This window comes from Salmo salar, chromosome 11 (assembly GCF_965601325.2).
Source record: "Salmo salar chromosome 11, fSalSal1, whole genome shotgun sequence".
NCBI lineage: Eukaryota > Metazoa > Chordata > Actinopteri > Salmoniformes > Salmonidae > Salmo > Salmo salar.
In genome coordinates, this window is record NC_138301.1 from 117,745,513 (window position 1) to 117,770,512 (window position 25,000).

Genomic DNA, 25,000 nt, shown 5'->3' on the forward strand with positions numbered 1-25,000 from the left:
CACACAGACCCACACAGACCCACACAGACCCACAGCCCCACACAGACCCACAGACCCACACAGACCCACACAGACCCACAGACCCACACAGACCCACACAGACCCACAGACCCACACAGACCCACACAGACCACACAGACCCACAGACCCACACAGACCCACAGCCCCACACAGACCCACAGACCCACACAGACCCACACAGACCCACAGACCCACACAGACCCACAGACCCACACAGACCCACACAGACCCACAGACCCACACAGACCCACAGCCCCACACAGACCCACACAGACCCACAGCCCCACACAGACACACAGACCCACACAGACCCACACAGACCCACAGCCCCACACAGACACACAGACCCACACAGACCCACACAGACCCACAGACCCACACAGACCCACACAGACCTACACAGACCGACAGACCCACACAGACCCACACAGACCCACACAGACCCACATAGCCCCACACAGACCCACACAGACCCACAGACCCACACAGACCCACAGCCCCACACAGACCCACAGACCCACACAGACCCACACAGACCCACAGACCCACACAGACCCACACAGACCCACAGACCCACACAGACCCACACAGACCCACAGACCCACACAGACCCACACAGACCCATACAGACCCATAGCCCCACACAGACCCACACAGACCCACAGACCCACACAGACCCACAGCCCCACACAGACACACAGACCCACACAGACCCACACAGAACCACAGCCCCACACAGACACACAGACCCACACAGACCCACAGACCCACACAGACCCACAGCCCCACACAGACACACAGACCCACACAGACCCACACAGCCCCACAGCCCCACACAGACCCACAGACCCACACAGACCCACACAGACCCACACAGACCCACAGCCCCACAGTGCTCAAACACCAACAGACATAAAGATCACATTACATATTTCAAACAGGTCTCTCTCTCTAGTGTAGTGAAAGGCATAGAATCGATGTGGAATGGCTGAACTAAATTGAACCGACCAGAACTGAACTACACTGAAGAGGATATAACTGAACTCATTTGCGTTGTAAATCTCCAGTAAATGGCCCACAAAACGGAACAGAACTGAACTGAACAAAACAGAACAGAACAGAACTGAACAGAAGAGAACTGAGCAGAACTGAACAGAACAGAGCAGAACAGAACTGAACAAAACAGAACAGAACATAACTGAACTGAACAGAAGAGAACTGAGCAGAACTGAACCGAACAGAACTGAACAGAAGAGAACTGAACAAAACAGAACTGAACAGAACAGAACTGAACAGAAGAGAACTGAACAAAACAGAACTGAACAAAACAGAACTGAATTGAACTGACCTGAACAAAACAAAACAGAACAAAATAGAACAGAACTGAACAGAACAAAATAGAACAGAACTGAACTGAACAGAACAAAACAGAACTGAACAAAACAGAACTGAACTGAACTGAACAAAACAAAACAGAACTGAACAGAACTGAACAAAACAGAACTGAACAGAACTGAACAAAAGAGAGCAGAACTGAACAGAACTGAACAGAGCAGAGCAGAGCAGAACTGAACAGAGCAGAACAAAACTGAACTGAACAGAGCAGAACAAAACTGAACAAAAGAGAGCAGAACTGAACAGAACTGAACAGAGCAGAGCAGAACTGAACAGAACAAAACTGAACTGAACAGAGCAGAACTGAACAAAACTGCAGAGCAGAACTGAACAGAGCAGAACTGAGCAGAACTGAACAGAACAGAGCAGAACAGAACAGAGCAGATATGAGCAGAACTGAACAAAACTGAACTGAACAGAGCAGAGCAGAGCAGAACTGAACAGAACAGAGCAGAACAGAACAGAGCAGATATGAGCAGAACTGAACAAAACTGAACTGAACAGAACTGAACAGAGCAGAACCAAACAGAACTGAACTGAACAGAGCAGAACTGAACAGAACTTAACTGAACAGAGCAGAACCGAGCAGAACTGAAAAGAGCAGAACAGAACAAGGGCAGAACAGAGCCAAGCCGAACAGAACAGGGCCGAACAGAGCAGAACAGAATGGGACAGAACTGGAAGAAAACTGAACAGAACTGAACTGAATTGTGTCTGTACTGAGGGTGATCAGTGAGTCGACAAAGAGAACATGAGAATGAGGGATTGAGATATGATGTCATATGTAGAACATGAGAATGAAAGAATGAGATATGATGTCATATGTAGAACATGAGAATGAGGGATTCAGATATGATGTCATATGTAGAACATGAGAATGAGAGATTGAGATATGATGTCATATGTAGAATATGAGAATGAGGGATTGAGATATGATGTCATATGTAGAATATGAGAATGAGGGATTGAGATATGATGTCATATGTAGAACATGATTATGAGGGATTAAGATATGATGTAGAATATGAGAATGAGGGATTGAGATATGATGTCATATGTAGAACATGAGAATGAGGGATTGAGATATGATGTCATATGTAGAATATGAGAATGAGGGATTGAGATATGATGTCATGTGTAGATGGTGAACATATAGGCCGTGGCCCAGTGTCTCTAGCCTCATTATGAGGAGTCTAAAGTTACTCCGACGTTTCTCTTTACTGCGACATAGAGAAGTGGTGCTATGCTGTAGGTCTGTCAGGGTCTACAGAGAATCATCAGCAGCATCATCATCTCTCCTAGCTGGCCCAGAAACCTACTTCTAACAGACTAGCATCAGTCCTCTATGACAAACACACACTAAGCTTAATAACACATCTTATAGAGGGCTCTGGTGAAAAGCAGTGCGCTATATAGGGAATAGTATGCCATTTGGGAAGCATGCATAGTGCTCTAGTTCATATGAAACTTCCAGAGAGTATTTAGCTGGAAATTAACTGATGTTTTGGAAATAATGCCCAGGGTTAGGTTATCATGCACACTTTCCTTCTCCTTCTCTCTCTCTCTCTTCCCTTTTTCTCTCTCTCTCTCTTTCTCTCACCCTCTGCCTCTCTGCCTCTCTCCCTCTACCTCTCTCTCTCTCCATCTACCTCTCTCTCTCTTTCCCTTTCCCTTTCCCCTCCCTCTCATTCCCCCTCTCCCTCTTTCCTCTCCTTCTCTATTTCTCTCCCTCTCGCTCTCCTTCCCTCTACCTCTCCCTCTACCTCTCTCCTTCCCTCTCTCTCTCCCTCTCTCTCTCTTTCCTTCCCTCTCCCTCTCATTCCCCCTCTCCCTCTCTCTCTCCTTCCCTCTCCCTCTCTCCCCCTCTCTCTCCTTCCCTCTCTCCCGCTCTCTCTCTTTCCCTCTCTCTTTCTCTCCTTCCCTCCTCTCTTTCTCTCTCTCTCTCTCCTCTCTCTCCTTCCCTCTCTCCCTCTCTCTCTCTCCTTCCCTCTCCCTCTCACACTCTCGTTACTGACAAATTGAGTCTGGATTAGCCTCATTTATAGGGGGATTGTGAATTTACCATGGGATTACCTTGAGTTTACAAACTGCAACCTTTCACCTCTTCACTACCACAGTGACACATACCAGGCTCTAGTTCTCTGGGTTATAGGGTTACCACCACCCACTGGTGTAGCGCAGGGTAAACACACATAAATGTTGCAGAATTGTTTTTGATTTTGCGGAACAATTTACCCACCTATCGGAGAAGGGTGTAATTGTGTATCTAGCTGGCTAAAACACCGGTAGCTACCTGGCTAAGACACCGGTAGCTACCTGGCTAAGACACCGGTAGCTAGCTGGCTAGAACACCGGTAGCTACCTGGCTAAGACACCGGTAGCTACCTGGCTAAGACACCGGTAGCTAGCTGGCTAGGACACCGGTATCTAGCTGGCTAGAACACCGGTAGCTACCTGGCTAAGACACCGGTAGCTAGCTGGCTAAGACACCGGTAGCTAGCTGGCTAGAACACCGATAGCTAGCTGGCTAAGACACCGGTAGCTACCTGGCTAAGACACCGGTAGCTACCTGGCTAGAGACACCGGTAGCTAGCTGGCTAGAACACCGGTAGCTAGCTGGCTAGAACACCGGTAGCTAGCTGGCTAAGACACCGGTAGCTAGCTGGCTAAGACACCGGTAGCTAGCTGGCTAAGACACCGGTAGCTACCTGGCTAAGACACTGGTAGCTAGCTGGCTAGAACACCGATAGCTAGCTGGCTAAGACACCGATAGCTACCTGGCTAAGACACCGGTAGCTACCTGGCTAAGACACCGGTAGCTAGCTGGCTAAGACACTGGTAGCTAGCTGGCTAGGACACCGGTATTTAGCTGGCTGGAACACCGGTAGCTACCTGGCTAAGACACCGGTAGCTAGCTGGCTAGGACACCGGTATCTAGCTGGCTAGAACACCGGTAGCTACCTGGCTAAGACACCGGTAGCTAGCTGGCTAGGACACCGGTAGCTAGCTGGCTAGAACACCGGTAGCTAGCTGGCTAAGACACTGTAGCTACCTGGCTAAGACACTGGTAGCTAGCTGGCTAAGACACCGGTAGCTACCTGGCTAAGACACCGGTAGCTACCTGGCTAAGACACTGGTAGCTAGCTGGCTAAGACACTGGTAGCTAGCTGGCTAGGACACCGGTATCTAGCTGGCTAGAACACCGATAGCTACCTGGCTAAGACACCGGTAGCTAGCTGGCTAAGACACTGACAACTAGCTGGCTAAGACACCGGTAGCTAGCTGGCTAGGATTAGTAGAAACCAACACTGTTCTCAGGGTAGACCTAGTTGTAGTGTTCGAGTCGCGGACAATTGTAGCATTTTAGCTAACCCTAACCCTTTTCCTAACCTTACCCTTATTCTCCTAACCTGCCACTTTAATTCTCCTTGCCTGCTGCTTAAGTTCTCCTAACCTACTACGAAAAGGTATTTCTGCCAGTTAAAACTAGCAGTTCTGCCCTGAGAACAGTCTTGGTTTTCACTAATGCGATACAGCCACTTAAACATGAAGATGGCGTGCTCGGGCGAGGGGGGGGACCCTCTGCCATAATTTTCCCCTGACACCCTTCATCTCTACCTGTCCCTCCTTCTCTACCACACCTGACGCAACCACTGCCTTCATTTTCTCTCCATCTCTCCTCTCTTTCTAGCTCATCCCCCCTTTTCCCTCTTGTTGACTCAATTCATAATTGCATAACAGAGACATCACACACAGCACACACACACACATAAACACACACACACACATTAACACACACACACAAACCCACACACACACACACACACGCTCTTAGTGCACTGACTGAGCTGGTTCCGAGCCCGACCCATCCCAGCCCATCTGGCAGCCTGTTACCATGCCTACGGGCCCAATCAATGGCGGCTGGTCTATATATAACCCATAATAGTCTTACCTCCTGTGACTGTAACTGAGGGTGAACTGGGAGAGAACAGCATCCATACACTGTGTCTGAAATGGCACCCTGTTCCCTATTCCCTACCAGGGCCCATAAGGCTCGGGTCAAAAGTAGTGCACTATATGGGGAATAGGGTGCCAGTCCACTGGGCACAAACTGGTTGAATCGACGTTGTTTCAATGTAATTTGAGAGTTGATCTATTACAGCACCTCCCGGGGGTGACTCGCCCCCCGGGAGTTGATCTATCTACAGCACCTCCTACTGGAGAGTTGATCTATCTACAGCACCTCCTACTGGAGAGTTGATCTATCTACAGCACCTCCTACTGGAGAGTTGATCTATCTACAGCACCTCCTACTGGGGAGTTGATCTATCTACATTACAGCACCTCCTACTGGAGAGTTGATCTATCTACAGCACCTCCTACTGGAGAGTTGATCTATCTACATTACAGCACCTCCTACTGGAGAGTTGATCTATCTACATTACAGCACCTCCTACTGGAGAGTTGATCTATCTACATTACAGCACCTCCTACTGGAGAGTTGATCTATCTACAGCACCTCCTACTGGAGAGTTGATCTATCAACATTACAGCACCTCCTACTGGAGAGTTGATCTATCTACATTACAGCACCTCCTACTGGGGAGTTGATCTATCTACATTACAGCACCTTCTACTGGAGAGTTGATCTATCTACATTACAGCACCTCCTACTGGAGAGTTGATCTATCTACAGCACCTCCTACTGGAGAGTTGATCTATCTACATTACAGCACCTCCTACTGGAGAGTTGATCTATCTACAGCACCTCCTACTGGAGAGTTGATCTATTACAGCACCTCCTACTGGAGAGTTGATCTATCTACATTACAGCACCTCCTACTGGAGAGTTGATCTATCTACAGCACCTCCTACTGGAGAGTTGATCTATCTACAGCACCTCCTACTGGAGAGTTGATCTATCTACATTACAGCACCTCCTACTGGAGAGTTGATCTATTACAGCACCTCCTACTGGAGAGTTGATCTATCTACAGCACCTCCTACTGGAGAGTTGATCTATCTACAGCACCTCCTACTGGAGAGTTGATCTATCTACATTACAGCACCTCCTACTGGAGAGTTGATCTATTACAGCACCTCCTACTGGAGAGTTGATCTATCTACAGCACCTCCTACTGGGGAGTTGATCTATCTACATTACAGCACCTCCTACTGGAGAGTTGATCTACCTACAGCACCTCCTACTGGAGAGTTGATGTATCTACAGCACCTTCTACTGGAGAGTTGATCTATCTACAGCTATCCATTTGGTCTTCCATCCAGGGTTTTAAGGGTTTTAACCAAGCCTAGCTAGCTTAGTTTTGATATTTGTCACTGACTACTACCAATGTGCTATCGTGAGAATGATTATTGAGAGATCTCTTTAAAACTTTTTGGGGATCGGTGTCCCTTCCATGAGACGCTTGAGCTAACGTAGGCTAATGCGATTAGCATGAGGTTGTAAGTCACAAGAAAATTTCCCATAACATAGACATATCTGATATTGGCAGAAAGCTTAAATTCTTGTTAGTCTAACTGCACTGTCCAATTTACAGTAGCTATTACAGTGAAAGAATACCATGCTATTGTTTGAGGAGAGTGCATAATTTTGAACATGAAAAGTTATTGATTTCAAATGTAATCTTCAAGTTAATCGTGAATATGTTTCATTCACTTCTCCATCCTAATCAAAAATAATCTAAGTTTAACAATAGAACTGAATCAAATCAAACTTTATTTAAAGTACATTTCAAGTTAGATTAGATGTAGTTATATTCTTTAACTTAGATTTTTGGTTGAGATGGAGACATGAATTATTCGTTTGTAAAAAAAGCTGGATATTGAATTGTGTTTGGTTGACAATGCAACCAAATATCAACATTTGAAAAAGATCTACAGTGCCTTCAGAAAGTATAGAATAAATAAGGAAGACTGTACAGAATAAAAATATTCCAAAACATGCATTCTGTTTGCAACAAGGCACCAAAGTAAAACTGCAAAAAATGTGGCAAAGCAATTCACTTTTTTTCCTGAATACAAAGTGTTATGTTTGGGGCAAATTCAATACAGCACATTACTGAGTACCACTCTTCATATTTTCAAGCATAGGAGTGGCTGCATCATGTTATGGGTATGCTTGTAATCGTTAAGGACTGGGGAGATTTTCAGGATAAAAAATTAAAAGAATGGAGATAAGCACAGGCAAAATCCAGGTTCAGGAAAACCTGGTTCAGTCTGTTATTCACCAGGCACTGGGCGATGAATTCACATTTCAGCAAAACAATAACCTAAAACACAAGGCCAAATCTACACTGGAGTTGCTTACCAAGAAGACAGTGAATGTTCCTGAGTGGCCAAGTTACAGTTTTGACTTAAATCTACTTGAAAATCTATGGCAATACCTGAAAATGGTTGTTTAGTAATGATCAACAACCAATTAGACAGAGCTTGAAGAATCATTTAAAAAAATGAATGGGCAAATATTGCATAATCAATGTGTGGAAAGGTCTTACAGACGTAACCAGAAAGACTCACATCTGTAATCACTACCAAAAGCACTTCTACAAAGTATTGACTCAGGGGTGTGAATAATTATGTAAATGAGATCTTTCTGTATTTCAATTTCAATAAATATACAAAAACTTCTAAAGCATGTTTTCACTTTGTCATTATGGGGTATTGTGTGTAGATGGGTGATCCAAAAAATCGATTTAATCCATTTTGAATTCAGGTTGTAACACAACAAAATGGGGAATAAGTTGAGGGGTATGAATACTTTGTGAAGGCAGTAATGGAGAAGAGAAAGGGGTATGAATCATTTGTGAAGGCAGTAATGGAGAAGAGAAAGGGGTATGAATACTTTGTGAAGGCATTAATGGAGAAGAGAAAGGGTTATGAATACTTTGTGAAGGCATTAATGGAGAAGAGAAAGGGGTATGAATAATTTGTGAAGGCATTAATGGAGAAGAGAAAGGGGTATGAATAATTTGTGAAGGCAGTAATGGAGGGGAACAAGGGGTATGAATAATTTGTGAAGGCAGTAATGGAGAAGAGAAAGGGGTATGAATAATTTGTGAAGGCAGTAATGGAGAAGAGAAAGGGGTATGAATAATTTGTGAAGGCAGTAATGGAGGGGAACAAAGGGTATGAATTGTGGTGGCTAATTTCCGCATTACCAAATGAGGAGTTACAAACACACCAGTCCGAGTTAAACTACATCTGTAATACTTAATTAAGATACTTTTGCAAAAGTTCTTGACCCCCAATAATGCACTCTCTCGAATGAATCATTTAATGAGGTGATTACAGAATGGCTACAGGGATCTTTTATAGCAACGATACCCCCCTTCAACGTACATTGACAAACCACAGATACTTAGTAACAGTTCACAAAGGTTAAGTTTTGTATGACAGATATCAATAAAACACATCAGACAGTAACTGCTATGTCAACAGGATTAATGGTATAGCCCAGTATCTGGTCTCCTTAGAACTGTCCCTCCCTGGTACGGTATTGAACAGAACTATTTCATCCAATGGCATATATCAATTGTCAACTCTAGATACTCCCATCTCAAGCAAACCCCCTCTTGACCCCACTCCTGGACAGGCTCACTGGGGGGAGTGAGCCTCTAGGCCATATATTATCACAGGATAAGTGTGAGATCTAAGAGAGGACATACAAGGGTCCATTTACTGCCATAATCCTCCCCACAATAAAGAAAAGGAGGGAGTGACTTGCTCACAGACATTGTGGAGACAAGTCATTGGTTCCCCATTAATCACGCCATCCCTTCACATGGTTTAAGAAATAGGTAAAGACACATTCCCATGATGACAAGTCTGACCTCTCCCCTCTTTGGGCCCCAAGTGTCTGAGCCCCAGCTAAGGTAGACATGCAACTGAAAAGACACCAGAGTCCAATGGACACTTTCTAATGACAAGTACCTCAAATAAGCATATTATACTAATAAAACATCTTAATTATCTATGTTACCCAACTAATTCTGATTCGTCCACGACAGAATACTTCGTGAAGGCAGTAATGGAGAAGAGAAAGGGGTATGAATCCTTTGTGAAGGCAGTAATGGAGAAGAGAAAGGGGTATGAATAATTTGTGAAGGCAGTAATGGAGGGGAACAAGGGGTATGAATAATTTGTGAAGACTGTAATGGAGAAGAGAAAGTGGTATGAATAATTTGTGAAGGCAGTAATGGAGGGGAAATAATTTGTGAAGGCAGTAATGGAGAAGAGAAAGGGGTATGAATAATTTGTGAAGGCAGTAATGGAGAAGAGAAAGGGGCATGAATACTTTGTGAAGGCAGTAATGGAGAAGAGAAAGGGGTATGAATACTTTGTGAAGGCAGTAATGGAGAAGAGAAAGGGGCATGAATACTTTGTGAAGGCATTAATGGAGAAGAGAAAGGCGTATGAATAATTTGTGAAGGCAGTAATGGATAAGAGAAAGGGGTATGAATAATTTGTGAAGGCAGTAATGGAGGGGAAATAATTTGTGAAGGCAGTAATGGAGAAGAGAAAGAGGTATGAATAATTTGTGAAGGCAGTAATGGAGGGGAAATAATTTGTGAAGGCAGTAATGGAGAAGAGAAAGGGGTATGAATACTTTGTGAAGGCAGTAATGGAGAAGAGAAAGGGGTATGAATACTTTGTGAAGGCAGTAATGGAGGGGAACAAGGGGTATGAATAATTTGTGAAGGCAGTAATGGAGAAGAGAAAGGGGTATGAACACATTGTGAAGGCAGTAATGGAGAAGAGAAAGGGGTATGAATACTTTGTGAAGGCAGTAATGAAGGGGAGAAAGAGAGCTGAGGAGAGGCAGATAAAGAGCATGGTGTGAGAGATGGAAAGGTGACACAGTGTCACACAGCTGGGAGCCACCCAACCCTGTCACAACCCCATCACACACACCAGCCCATCACACACACACACACACACACACACACACACACACACACACACACCACACACACACACACACACACACACACACACACACACCACACACACACACACACACACACCAATGCTCACGCACGCACATACACGCACAGCCACAAACATCACAGTAGTACACACACTCCTTGCTGGCAGAAAGAGAGAGGAGATCAGGGAGAGTATCTGATCTGGCTCAACCACAATGGCTTGTGAAACAGACAGTATGGTCAGGGCCATTAAGAGCTATCTCCATTCTGTCCTTCCAGAACCTTCTTTTTACCTCTATTGAAGCCTCTCAAACAGATGATAGTCTCCACTGTTTACCTGTCAGGAGACAAGACGCTGTGTGTGTGTGTGTGTGTGTGTGTGTGTGTGTGTGTGTGTGTGTGTGTGTGTGTGTGTGTGTGTGTGTGTGTGTGTGTGTGTGTGAGAGAGAGAGATAGGTAGATAGGGAGAGAGAGAGAGAGAAAGAGAGAGCGAGAGAGAGGGGTGGAATATCAATGATGTTCACACAGTGAGTTATTTTACTCTCTTCAGTGAAGTGCTGCAGGCAGATATAGTTACTACAGATATAGTTACAACAGATATAGCTACTGCAGATATAGTTACTGCAGATATAGTTACTGCAGACATAGCTACTGCAGATATAGCTACAGCAGATATAGCTACTACAGATATAGCTACTGCGGACATAGCTACTACAGATATAGTTACTGCAGATATAGTTACTGCAGATATAGTTACTGCAGATATAGCTACTACAGATATAGTTACTGCAGACATAGCTACTGCAAATATAGTTACTGCAGATATAGTTACTGCAGATATAGCTACTGCAGATATAGTTACTGCAGATATAGTTACTGCAGACATAGCTACTGCAAATATAGTTACTACAGATATAGTTACTCCAGATATGCTGTAGTTACTACAGATATATCTACTGCAAATATAGTTACTGCAAATATAGTTACTACAGATATAGCTACTGCAGATATAGTTACTGCAGAAAAAGCTACTGCAGATATACAGTTGAAGTCAGAAGTTTACATACACCTTAGCCAAATACATTTAAACTCAGTTTTTCACAATTCCTGACATTTAATCCTAGTAAAAATTCCCTGTCTTAGGTCAGTTAGGATCACCACTTCATTTTAAGAATGTGAAATGTCAGAATAATAGTAGAGAGAATTATTTATTTCAGCTTTTATCTCTTTCATCGCATTCCCAGTGGTCAGAAGTTTACATACACTCAGTTAGTATTTGGTAGCAGTGCCTTTAAATTGTGTAACTTGGGTCAAACGTTTCGGGTAGACTTCCACAAGCTTCCCACAATAAGTTGGGTGAAGTTTGGCCCATTCCTCCTGACAGAGCTGGTGTAACTGAGTCAGGTTTGTAGGCCTCCTTGCTCACACACACTTTTTCAGTTCTGCCCACAAATGTTCTATAGGATTGAGGTCAGGGCTTTGTGATGGCCACTCCAATACCTTGACTTTGTTGTCCTTAAGCCATTTTGCCACAACTTTGGAAATATGCTTTGGGTCATTGTCCATTTGGAAGACCCATTTACGACCAAGCTTTAACTTCCTGACTGATGTCTTGAGATGTTGCTTCATTATATCCACATAATTTCCCTACCTCACGATGCCATCTATTTTGTAAAGTGCACCAGTCCCTCCTGCAGCAAAGCACCCCCACAACATGATGCTGCCACCCCCGTTCTTCACGGTTGGGTTGGTGTTCTTCGGCTTGCAAGCCTCCCCCTTTTTCCTCCAAAAATAATGATGGTCATTATGGCCAAACAGTTCTATTTTTGTTTCATCAGACCAGAGGAAATTTCTTCAAAAAGTACAATCTTTGTCCCCATGTGCAGTTGCAACCTGTAGTCTGGCTTCTTTATGGCGGTTTTAGAGCAGTGGCTACTTCCTTGCTGAGTAGCCTTTCAGGTTATGTCGATGTCGGACTCATTTAACTGTGGATATTGAGACATAGTTACTGCAGATACAGTTACTGCAGATATAGTTACTACAGATATGGTTACTGCAGATATAGTTATTGCAGATATAGTTACTGCAGATATAGTTACTGCAGATATAGCTACTGCAGATATAGTTACTGCAGTTATAGCTACTGCAGATATAGTTACTGCAGTTATAGCTACTGCAGATATAGTTACTGCAGATATAGTTACTGCAGATATACTGTAGCTACTGCAGATATACTGTAGCTACTGCAGATATAGCTACTGCAGATATAGTTACTGCAGATATAGCTACTGTAGATATAGCTACTACAGATATAGCTACTGCAGATATAGCTACTGCAGATATAGCTACTGCAGATATACTCTAGCTACTGCAGATATAGTTACTGCAGATATACTGTAGCTACTACAGATATAGCTACTACAGATATAGCTACTGCAGATATAGTTACTTCAGATATAGTTACCGCAGATATAGCTACTGCAGATATAGTTACTGCAGATATAGTTACTGCAGATATACTGTAGCTACTGCAGATATACTGTAGCTACTGCAGATATAATTACTGCAGATATAGTTACTGCAGATATACTGTAGCTACTACAGATATAGCTACTGCAGATATAGTTACTGCAGATATACCTACTACAGATATAGCTACTGCAGATATAGCTACTGCAGATATAGCTACTGCAGATATAGTTACTACAGATATAGCTACTGCAGATATAGCTACTGCAGATATAGCTACTGCAGATATAGTTACCGCAGATATAGCTACTGCAGATATACTGTAGCTACTGCAGATATAGCTACTGCAGATATACTGTAGCTACTGCAGATATAGCTACTGCAGATATACTGTATCTACTGCAGATGTAGCTACTGCAGATATAGTTACTGCAGATATAGCTACTGCAGATATACTGTAGCTACTGCAGATGTAGCTACTGCAGATATAGTTACTGCAGATATAGCTACTGCAGATATAGCTACTGAAGATATAGCTACTGCAGATATAGTTACTGCAGAAATAGCTACTGCAGATATAGTAACTGCAGATATAGCTACTGCAGATATAGCTACTGCAGATATACTGTAGCTACTGCAGATATAGTTACTGCAGATATACTGTAGCTACTACAGATATAGCTACTACAGATATAGCTACTGCAGATATAGTTACTGCAGATATACTGTAGCTACTGCAGATATACTGTAGCTACTGCAGATATACTGTAGCTACTGCAGATATAGTTACTGCAGATATAGTTACTGCAGATATACTGTAGCTACTACAGATATAGCTACTGCAGATATAGTTACTGCAGATATAGCTACTACAGATATAGCTACTGCAGATATAGCTACTGCAGATATAGTTACCGCAGATATAGCTACTGCAGATATACTGTAGCTACTGCAGATATAGCTACTGCAGATATACTGTAGCTACTGCAGATATAGCTACTGCAGATATACTGTATCTACTGCAGATGTAGCTACTGCAGATATAGTTACTGCAGATATAGCTACTGCAGATATACTGTAGCTACTGCAGATGTAGCTACTGCAGATATAGTTACTGCATATATAGCTACTGCAGATATAGCTACTGCAGAAATAGCTACTGCAGATATAGTAACTGCAGATATAGTAACTGCAGATATAGCTACTGCAGATATAGTTACTACAGATATAGCTACTGCAGATATAGCTACTGCAGATATAGCTACTGCAGATATAGTTACTGCAGATATAGTTACTGCAGATATAGTTACATATAGTTACTGTAGATATAGCTACTGCAGATATAGCTACGACAGATATAGCTACTGCAGATATAGCTACTGCAGATATAGTTACTGCAGATATAGTTACATATAGTTACTGTAGATATAGCTACTGCAGATATAGCTACTGCAGATATAGTTACTGTAGATATAGTTACTGTAGATATAGCTACTGTAGATATAGTTACTGAAGATATAGTTACTGCAGATATAGTTACTGTAGATATAGTTACTGTAGATATAGTTACTGAAGATATAGTTACTGAAGATATAGTTACTGTAGATATAGTTACTGTAGATATAGTTACTGAAGATATAGTTTCTGTAGATATAGTTACTGAAGATATAGTTACTGCAGATATAGTTACTGCAGATATAGTTACTGTAGATATAGTTACTGAAGATATAGTTACTGAAGATGTAGTTACTGTAGATATAGTTACTGAAGATATAGTTACTGTAGATATAGTTACTGTAGATATAGTTACTGTAGATATAGTTACTGCAGATATAGTTACTGAAGATATAGTTACTGTAGATATAGTTACTGTAGATATAGTTACTGAAGATATAGTTACTGAAGATATAGTTACTGTAGATATAGTTACTGTAGATATAGTTACTGCAGATATAGTTACTGCAGATATAGTTAACACAGATAAGGTTACTACAGATATAGTTAATACAGATATAGTTACTACAGATATAGTTACTACAGATATAGTTACTGCATATATAGTTACTACAGATATAGTTACTACAGATATATTTACTACAGATATAGTTAATACAGATATAGTTACTGCGGATCTAGTTACCTATCTCATTTTACCTCTCTGTACCTCTCTCTCTATCTACCTCTCTCAGTCTACCCCTCTCTCTCTACCTCTATCTACTTCTTTCTCTCTCTTTACCTCTCTCTCTCTTAATTCAATTCAAATGGCTTTATTGGCATGGGAAACATATGTTTACATTGCTAAAGCAAGAGAAATAGATAATAAACAAAAGGGAAATGATCCATCAATAAATAACAGTAAACATCACACTCACAAGTTTTAAAGGAATAGACACATTTCAAATGTCATATTATGGCTATGTACAGTGTTGTAACTATGTGCAAATAGTTCAAGTACAAAAGGGAAAATAAATAAACATAAATATGGGTTGTATTTTCAATGGTGTTCATTGGTTGCCCTTTTCTTGTGGCAACAGGTAACAAATGTTGCTGCTGTGATGGCACACTGTGGTCTTTCACCCAATAGATATGGGAGTTTGTTTTGGAATTCTCTCTCTCCATGTATTTCTCTCTATCAGGTATGTTTACCTGGTTTACCAGTGTGTCTGATTGTCTAGAAAGGACACAGAGACATAGCACAACAAAGCTATCATTGTATTCTCTCTTTTTGCCAGCATCTTCCTCCTCTCTCTCTCTCTCTGACAGATACCACAGCATCTTCCTCCTCTCTCTCTCTCTGAGAGATACCACAGCATCTTCCTCCTCTCTCTGAGAGATACCACAGCATCCTCCTCCTCTCTCTGAGAGATACCACAGCATCTTCCTCCTCCTCTCTCTGAGAGATACCACAGCATCTTCCTCCTCTCTCTGAGAGATACCACAGCATCCTCCTCCTCTCTCTGAGAGATACCACAGCATCTTCCTCCTCCTCTCTCTGAGAGATACCACAGCATCTTCCTCCTCCTCTTTGAGAGATACCACAGCATCTTCCTCCTCTCTCTGAGAGATACCACAGCATCTTCCTCCTCTCTCTGAGAGATACCACAGCATCTTCCTCCTCTCTCTGAGAGATACCACAGCATCTTCCTCCTCTCTCTGAGAGATACCACAGCATCTTCCTCCTCCTCTCTCTGAGAGATACCACAGCATCTTCCTCCTCCTCTCTCTGAGAGATACCACAGCATCTTCCTCCTCTCTCTCTCTCTGAGAGATACCACAGCATATTCCTCCTCTCTCTCTCTCTGAGAGATACCACAGCATCTTCCTCCTCTCTCTGAGAGATACCACAGCATCTTCCTCCTCTCTCTGAGAGATACCACAGCATCTTCCTCCTCTCTCTCTCTGAGAGATACCACAGCATCTTCCTCCTCTCTCTCTCTCTGAGAGATACCACAGCATCTTCCTCCTCTCTCTCTCTGAGAGATACCACAGCATCTTCCTCCTCTCTGTGAGAGATACCACAGCATCTTCCTCCTCTCTCTGAGAGATACCACAGCATTTTCCTCCTCTCTCTGAGAGATACCACAGCATCTTCCTCCTCTCTCTGAGAGATACCACAGCATCTTCCTCCTCTCTCTGAGAGATACCACAGCATCTTCCTCCTCTCTCTGAGAGATACCACAGCATCTTCCTCTCTCTCTCTCTGAGAGATACCACAGCATCTTCTTCTCGAACAACAACATTAAAGCCCAAAATACTTTCCATCCTTAGAAACAATCTCCACGAAATCATGCCAACCATTAATCCATGCCAGACTGAGCAGGAACACTCTGAGTCAGGGGAGAGGACATTGTACTGGTTCCCTTCTATAGCAACAACACAATGAGTCAGGGGAGAGGACAAAATTATATTGGTTCCCTTCTATAGCAACAAAACTACCAAACAAGATATTGTACATCAACTAGCTCTCTCCCATTGGACAAGAGGACGCGCTCCAAGCATATACTTTCCACCACAGCCTAAACTATCCTCTCTCACCTGCCTTAAACACACACGCACACACACAAACACACACACACACACACCTGCCCAAAAGCAGACACGCCAACCCCCATAGTTCAGCAAACCATCTCCAACCCCCCCCCCCCCAATCTCTCTCTCTCATCTCTCACCTGTTTCCCCTCCAGTGTATAGATCCTCTTCACCACTCCAGAGTCCAGTTTGATGGCCTCCGTGATGTCGGTCAGGACCTGTTCGTATGAATGGGCCGTCTTCTTATTGAGAAGGATTCGTACAGCCTTCCTGGGCTTCACCCCGCTCCGCACCACCGTCACCAGCTTGGGACGGATGAAATCCTTCACCGCTTGGTCCCGGGTGTCTGGAGGTCCGGCCTTGGAGCAGCCCAGGGATGGAGGCCCACGGGCGGCCGCCGCAGACGAAGCTTTGACGTTCACAGACCAGTTGGGGTTGACGTTCTTGGTGTAGTCGAGCTTCTTGAAGACCTCGATGGAGCCACACACGTAGCTCTCGCCTGGGGAGGGGAGAGAGGGGGAGCGATATGGAGTCAAATCCTCCATGCATTTAAGAGCATTGGATTATGAGAGAGAGAGAGAGAGAGAGAGAGAGAGTGAGAGAAACAGAGAGAGAGAGAGAGAGACAGAGAGAGAGAGCGAGAGAGAGAGAGAGAGAGAGAGAGAGAGAGAGAGAGAGAGAGAGAGAGAAAGAGAAAGAGAGAGAGAGAGTCAGAGAGACAAAGAGACAGAGACAGAGAGACAGAGAGACATAGAGAGAGAGAGAGAGAGAGAGAGAGAGAGCCAGAGAGAGACAGAGAGAGAGAGAAAGAGAGAGAGAGAGTCAGAGAGACAAAGAGAGACAGAGAGACAGAGAGAGAGAGAGAGAGAGAGAGAGAGAGAGAGAGAGAGACAGAGAGAGAGAGAGAGAGAGAGAGAGAGAGAGACAGAGAGACAGAGAGAGAGAGAGCAAGAGAGAGACAGAGAGAGACAGAGGAGAGAGAGACAGAGAGAGAGAGAGAAACAGAGAGAGACAGAGAGACAGAGGAGAGAGAGACAGAGAGAGACAGAGAGAGAGTGAGAGAGAGAGAGAGAGAGAGAGACAGAGAGACAGAGAGAGAGAGAGAGAGAGACAGAGAGAGAGAGAGAGAGACAGAGAGACAGAGGAGAGAGACAGAGAGAGGGAGAGAGAGAAAGAGAGAGAGAGAGACCTACTCAGAACATCAGTAATAAGTGCATCATATTACCCTCCACCAGTTGATCAGTGCTGGTGATCTTTTTGGTTCCATCCACTGAGTAGATGATCCGTACACCCTGGGGCAGGTTCACATTATCAGACAGGGAACGGGTCAGGTCCGCCAGCAGAGCATCAAAAGACCGGAACCGGTCCGCGGAGATGGCGTACACAATCCCGTTAAAGTAACGGTCCCCGTTGCGGTAGAAGCGGACCTTCTTGGCCTTCTTCTCCGAGCTGAGGGTCTTGAGGGTACGGGTGTGGTAGAGACTGCAGTGGGCGCTGTGTGCTGGGCTAGTCACCCCGTTCAGCCTGTCCCCTCGGCTGTTTCGCCTCGCCTTATCCCGCTCGTCGAAATGCTCAAGCTCCATCGCGCTGCCAAAGGTCACAAGAACGGCTCTACTATCTAAAGAAATAAAAAGATAATCAAGACGAATCAACTAAACAAACATTTAAGGCTGTAATTTTCTAATTTGAGATTTGTCCAGTTGATGTATGTCCAACAAGCGTGGTAGTTTGTCCTGTCGGCCGGTCTCTCTCCGTGAAACCAGGGATAGTGTGCGTGGTCTCAAAATAACTTCCTAATGACAGATTATGCTTTCTAATCCCTGGGCAGTATAGTAGGCTAGGCTGTGGATGGACAGTATAGTAGGCTAGGCTGTGGATGGACAGTATAGTAGGCTAGGCTAGGCTGTGGATGGACAGTATAGTAGGCTAGGCTAGGCTGTGGATGGACAGTATAGTAGGCTAGGCTAGGCTGTGGATGGACAGTATAGTAGGCTAGGCTAGGCTGTGGATGGACAGTATAGTAGGCTAGGCTAGGCTGTGGATGGACAGTATAGTAGGCTATGGTAAGGCTGTGGATGGACAGTATAGTAGGCTAGGCTGTGGATGGACAGTATAGTAGACTAGGCTAGGCTGTGGATGGACAGTATAGTAGGCTACGCTGTGGATGGACAGTATAGTAGGCTAGGCTAGGCTGTGGATGGACAGTATAGTAGGCTAGACTAGGCTAGGCTGTGGATGGACAGTATAGTAGGCTAGGCTAGGCTGTGGAAGGACAGTATAGTAGGCTAGGCTAGGCTGTGGATGGACAGTATAGTAGGCTAGGCTAGGCTGTGGATGGACAGTATAGTAGGCTAGGCTAGGCTGTGGATGGACAGTATAGTAGGCTAGGCTGTGGATGGACAGTATAGTAGGCTAGGCTAGGCTGTGGATGGACAGTATAGTAGGCTAGGCTAGGCAGTGGATGGACAGTATAGTAGGCTAGGCTAGGCTGTGGGTGAACAGTATAGTAGGCTAGGCTAGGCAGTGGATGGACAGTATAGTAGGCTAGGCTGTGGATGGACAGTATAGTAGGCTAGGCTAGGCTGTGGATGGACAGTATAGTAGGCTAGGCTAGGCTGTGGATGGACAGTATAGTAGGCTAGGCTAGGCTGTGGATGGACAGTATAGTAGGCTAGGCTAGGCTGTGGATGGACAGTATAGTAGGCTAGGCTGTGGATGGACAGTATAGTAGGCTAGGCTAGGCTGTGGATGGACAGTATAGTAGGCTAGACTAGGCTAGGCTGTGGATGGACAGTATAGTAGGCTAGGCTAGGCTGTGGATGGACAGTATAGTAGGCTAGGCTAGGCTGTGGATGGACAGTATAGTAGGCTAGGCTAGGCAGTGGATGGACAGTATAGTAGGCTAGGCTAGGCTGTGGGTGAACAGTATAGTAGGCTAGGCTAGGCAGTGGATGGACAGTATAGTAGACTAGGCTGTGGATGGACAGTATAGTAGGCTAGGCTAGGCTGTGGATGGACAGTATAGTAGGCTAGGCTAGGCTGTGGATGGACAGTATAGTAGGCTAGGCTAGGCAGTGGATGGACAGTATAGTAGGCTAGGCTAGGCTGTGGATGGACAGTATAGTAGGCTAGGCAGTGGGTGGACAGTATAGTAGGCTAGGCTAGGCTGTGGATGGACAGTATAGTAGGCTAGGCTAGGCTGTGGATGGAGAGTATAGTAGGCTAGGCTAGGCAGTGGATGGACAGTATAGTAGGCTAGGCTAGGCTGTGGGTGAACAGTATAGTAGGCTAGGCTAGGCAGTGGATGGACAGTATAGTAGGCTAGGCTGTGGATGGACAGTATAGTAGGCTAGGCTAGGCTGTGGATGGACAGTATAGTAGGCTAGGCTAGGCAGTGGATGGACAGTATAGTTGAATAGGCTAGGCTGTGGGTGGACAGTATAGTAGGCTAGGCTAGGCTGTGGATGGACAGTATAGTAGAATAGGCTGTGGATGGACAGTATAGTAGGCTAGGCTAGGCTGTGGATGGACAGTATAGTAGGCTAGGCTAGGCTGTGGGTGGACAGTATAGTAGGCTAGGCTAGGCTGTGGATGGACAGTATAGTAGGCTAGGCTAGGCAGTGGATGGACAGTATAGTAGGATAGGCTAGGCTGTGGATGGACAGTATAGTAGACTAGGCTGTGGATGGACAGTATAGTAGGCTAGGCTAGGCTGTGGATGGACAGTATAGTAGAATAGGCTAGGCTGTGGGTGGACAGTATAGTAGGGTAGGCTAGGCTGTGGATGGACAGTATAGTAGACTAGGCTGTGGGTGGACAGTCTAGTAGGCTAGGCTAGGCTGTGGATGGACAGTATAGTAGGCTAGGCTAGGCTGTGGGTGGACAGTATAGTAGGCTAGGCTAGGCTAGGCTGTGGGTGGACAGTATAGTAGGCTAGGCTAGGCTGTGGGTGGACAGTATAGTAGGCTAGGCTAGGCTAGGGTGTGGGTGGACAGTATAGTAGGCTAGGCTAGGCTAGGCTGTGGATGGACAGTATAGTAGGCTAGGCTAGGCTGTGGATGGACAGTATAGTAGGCTATGCTAGGCTAGGCTGTGGATGGACAGTATAGTAGGCTAGGCTAGGCTAGGCTGTGGATGGACAGTATAGTAGGCTAGGCTAGGCTGTGGATGGATTAAATAGTTTTTTTTCTCTCTTCAATCTACACACAATACTCCATAATGGCAAAGCAAAAACAGTTATTTCTTTGGAGGGGGGGCAAAAAACAGAAATATAACATTTACTTAAGTATTAGCACCCTTTACTCAGTATCTTGTTGAAGCACCTTTGTCAGCGATTACAGCCTCGAGTCTTCTGGGGTATGATGCTACAAGCTTGGCACACCTGTATTTCGGGAGTTTTTCCCATTCTTCTCTGCAGATCCTCTCAAGCTCTGTCAGTTTGGATGGGGAGTGTTTCTGCACAGCTATTTTCAGGTCTCCCCAGAGATGTTCGATCATGTCCAAGTCTTGTCAGGTCCAGGTCCAGAGACTTGTCCCGAAGCCACTCCTGTGTTGTCTTGGCTGTGTGCTTAGGGTCGTTGTCCTGTTGGAAGGTAAACCGTCGCCCCAATCTGAGGTCCTGAGCGCTCTGGAGTAGATTTCATCAAGGATCTCTTTTCTCCATTCATCTTTCCCTAGATCCTGACTAGTGTCCCAGTCCCTACTGCTGAACAACATCCCCACAGCATGATGCTGCCACCACCATGCTTCACCATAGGGATGGTATTGGCCAGGTGATGAGCAGTGTCTGGTTTCCTCCAGATGTGACACTTGGCATTCAGGCAAAAGAGTTCAACATTGGTTTGTTTTAGGTGCCTTTTGGCAAACTCAAAACGGGCTGTCATGTGCCCTTTACTGAGGAGTGGCTTCCGTCTGGCCACTCTACCATTAAGGCCTGATTGGTGGAGTGCTGCAGAGACGGTAGTCCTTCTGGAAAGTTATTCCATCACCACAGACGAACTCTGGAGCTCTGTCAGAGTGACCATCAGGTTCTTGGTCACCTCCCTGACCATGGCCCTTCTCCATCGATTGCTCAGTTTGGCAGGGTGGCCAGCTCTAGGAAGAGTCTTGGTGATTTCCTCCATTTAAGAATGATGGAGGCCACTGTTTTCTTGGGGACCTTCAATGCTGCAGAATTTTTTTTGGTACCCATCCCCAGATTTGTGCTTCGACACAATCCTGTCTCAGAGCTCTGCTGACAATTCGTTCGACCTCATGGCTTGGTTTTTGATCTGACATGCACTGTCAACTGTGGGACCTTACAGTATACAGCCTCTCTAGGGTAGGTGGCACCAAATCATCCCACCTACGTAACAGCCAGTGTAATCCCGTGGCGCGTTATTCAAAAACCTCAAAAATGCTAAAACTTCAATTTTTCAAACATATGACTATTTTACAGCATTTTAAAGACAAGACTCTCGTTAATCTAACCACACTGTCCGATTTCAAAAAGGCTTTACAACGAAAACAAAACATTAGATTATGTCAGCAGAGTACCCAGCCAGAAATAATCAGACACCCATTTTTCAACCTAGCATATAATGTCACATAAACCCAAACCACAGCTAAATGCAGCACTAACCTTTGATGAACTTCATCAGATGACAACCCTAGGACATTATGTTATACAATACATGCATGTTTTGTTCAATCAAGTTCATATTTATATCAAAAACCAGCTTTTTACATTAGCATGTGACTAGCATGTGACTAGCATTCCCACCGAACACTGCCGGTGAATTTACTAAATTACTCACAATAAACGTTCACAAAAAGCATAACAATTATTTTAAGAATTATAGATACAGAACTCCTCTATGCACTCGATATGTCCGATTTTAAAATAGCTTTTCGGTGAAAGCACATTTTGCAATATTCTCAGTAGATAGCCCGGCATCACAGGGCTAGCTATTTAGACACCCAGCAAGTTTAGCACTCACCAAAGTCAGATTTACTATAAGAAAAATGTTATTACCTTTGCTGTTCTTCGTCAGAATGCACTCCCAGGACTTCTACTTCAATAACAAATGTTGGTTTGGTTCAAAATAATCCATTGTTATATCCAAACAGCAGCGTTTTGTTCGTGCGTTCAAGACACTATCCGAAAGGGTAAATAAGGGTGACGAGCATGGCGCAATTCGTGACAAAAAAATTCTAAATATTCCATTACCGTACTTCGAAGCATGTCAACCGCTGTTTAAAATCAATTTTTATGCCATTTTTCTCATAAAAAAGCGATAATATTCCGACCGGGAATCTGCGTTTAGGTAAACAGACGAAAGAAAATAAAGCATGGGGTCGACTCGGGCACGCGCCTAAGCCCATAGTACTCTGATCGGCCACTTGCCAAAAGCGATAATGTGTTTCAGCCAGAGGCTGCCTCAATATCGTTCAGCTTTTTCCCGGGCTCTGAGAGCCTATGGGAGCCGTAGGAAGTGTCACGTTAGAGCAAAGATCCTCAGTCTTCAATAAAAAGAGCCAAGATGAAACACAACTTCTCAGACAGGCCACTTCCTGCATGGAATCTTCTCAGGTTTTGGCCTGCCATTTGAGTTCTGTTATACTCACAGACACCATTCAAACAGTTTTAGAAACTTTAGGGTGTTTTCTATCCAAAGCCAATAATTATATGCATATTCTAGTTACTGGGCAGGAGTAGTAACCAGATTAAATCGGGTACGTTTTTTATCCGGCCGTGTCAATACTGCCCCCTAGCCCTAACAGGATAGACAGGTGTGTGCCTTTCCAAATCATGTCCAATCAACTGAATTTACCACAGGTGGACTCCAATCAAGTTGTAGAAACATTTCAAGGATGATCAATGGAAACAGGATGCACCTGAGCTCAATTTCGAGTCTCATAGCAAAGGGTCTGAATACTTATGTAAATATGGTATTTCTGTTTTTTTGCAAACATTTCAAAAAAACTGTTTTTCACTTTGTCATTATGGGGTATTGTGTGTAGATTGACGAGGAAAACATTTAATTTAATCCATTTTAGAATAAGGCTGTAACTTAACAGAATTTGAAAGGGTCAGAATACTTTCCGAATGCTCTGATTAATAAAATGTATGCTACTGAAATATAAATACAATTCTAATCTAATCCAATCTGTTATATCTGAAATGTTTTTTTCCAGTTTAGATGCTTATGGTAGTCTCATGTCTTAGTCTTCCCAACCCGGCAGTCATTCTGAATGTAGGTGATAAATAAGGTCTAAAAGTTGGATATCCCCACTCTGGCTGGATTCCAATAGGAATGACAGCATACTGTGACTTGCAGGCCTTATTTTGCATGTAAACTATGAGTTTCAGGCCACTGTATTAGGGTAACACTAGGCCCTCTAAATAAGGCCTTATGAATGATGTGTTGTACGTGCTAAAGAATTTAATTTGAATGATAATATATTAGCTTAGAATCTCACATGGTGAAGGCCAGAGGACTGTACATTGATGAATGCAACAACCATGTCTCTGTCACTAACTAACAAATACAGTCATGTGTGATAACTCTACAATTCACTCAAAAGGCAAGGCACTGTGGGAAATATGCAAAAAAAAAAGGCTTTACACTAAGCAGTGTGTTCATTTAAAACTGAAAAGTGTGGAACTGTATAAACACTGGACCAGTGTTAAATTTAACACTATCAGTGTTGATTTAACACTATAGGTGTTGATTTAACATTGGATAATTTGCTGTGAAGGTCTCAGTGAACACCATAACAGTGTAACTTTAACACTGAGTTAGTCTTACATGTTAATGCCGCAGGTGTTGGAAAGCATCGGTGTTAAAAGGGCAACACTTTAAAAAGTGTAAATTCAACACATTTTGGTGGTTCTCCAATAAACACGTTGAAAGTGTGAAATTGAACACCCACAGTGTTAAATTTACAGAAATATTTTTTTTGCTGAGTAATGCAGTTCACACACTAACTAGCCCCATTGCTTACAAAGACGTTCTCCTCGATTACAATTCAAACAAATGCAAAAATATGAAAAGATTCAATGATAAACAGAATTTCTTATCTGGAAAAATATGTTTGATTGTGTTATTGTATCCAATTGACAACATAAAGGGGTTTCAAATAGGTCAATACGTACACGT

At 43.9% G+C, this 25,000-nt stretch overlaps 1 protein-coding gene across 2 annotated transcripts in view; it reads right to left on the reverse strand.

Moving 5' to 3' along the window:
- Positions 1-25,000, reverse strand: part of dclk1a (doublecortin-like kinase 1a) — a 183,435-nt gene that overhangs the window by 157,841 nt on the left and 594 nt on the right. For both annotated transcript variants that reach the window (XM_045690206.2, XM_045690208.2), the window contains exons 2-3: positions 18,085-18,477; positions 17,000-17,358 (exon numbers count right to left, since the gene is read on the reverse strand). In XM_045690206.2, coding sequence (XP_045546162.1) covers positions 17,000-17,358; positions 18,085-18,442 — 717 coding nt within the window. In that variant the 5' untranslated portion in view covers positions 18,443-18,477. The remainder of the gene's footprint in view (positions 1-16,999; positions 17,359-18,084; positions 18,478-25,000) is intronic.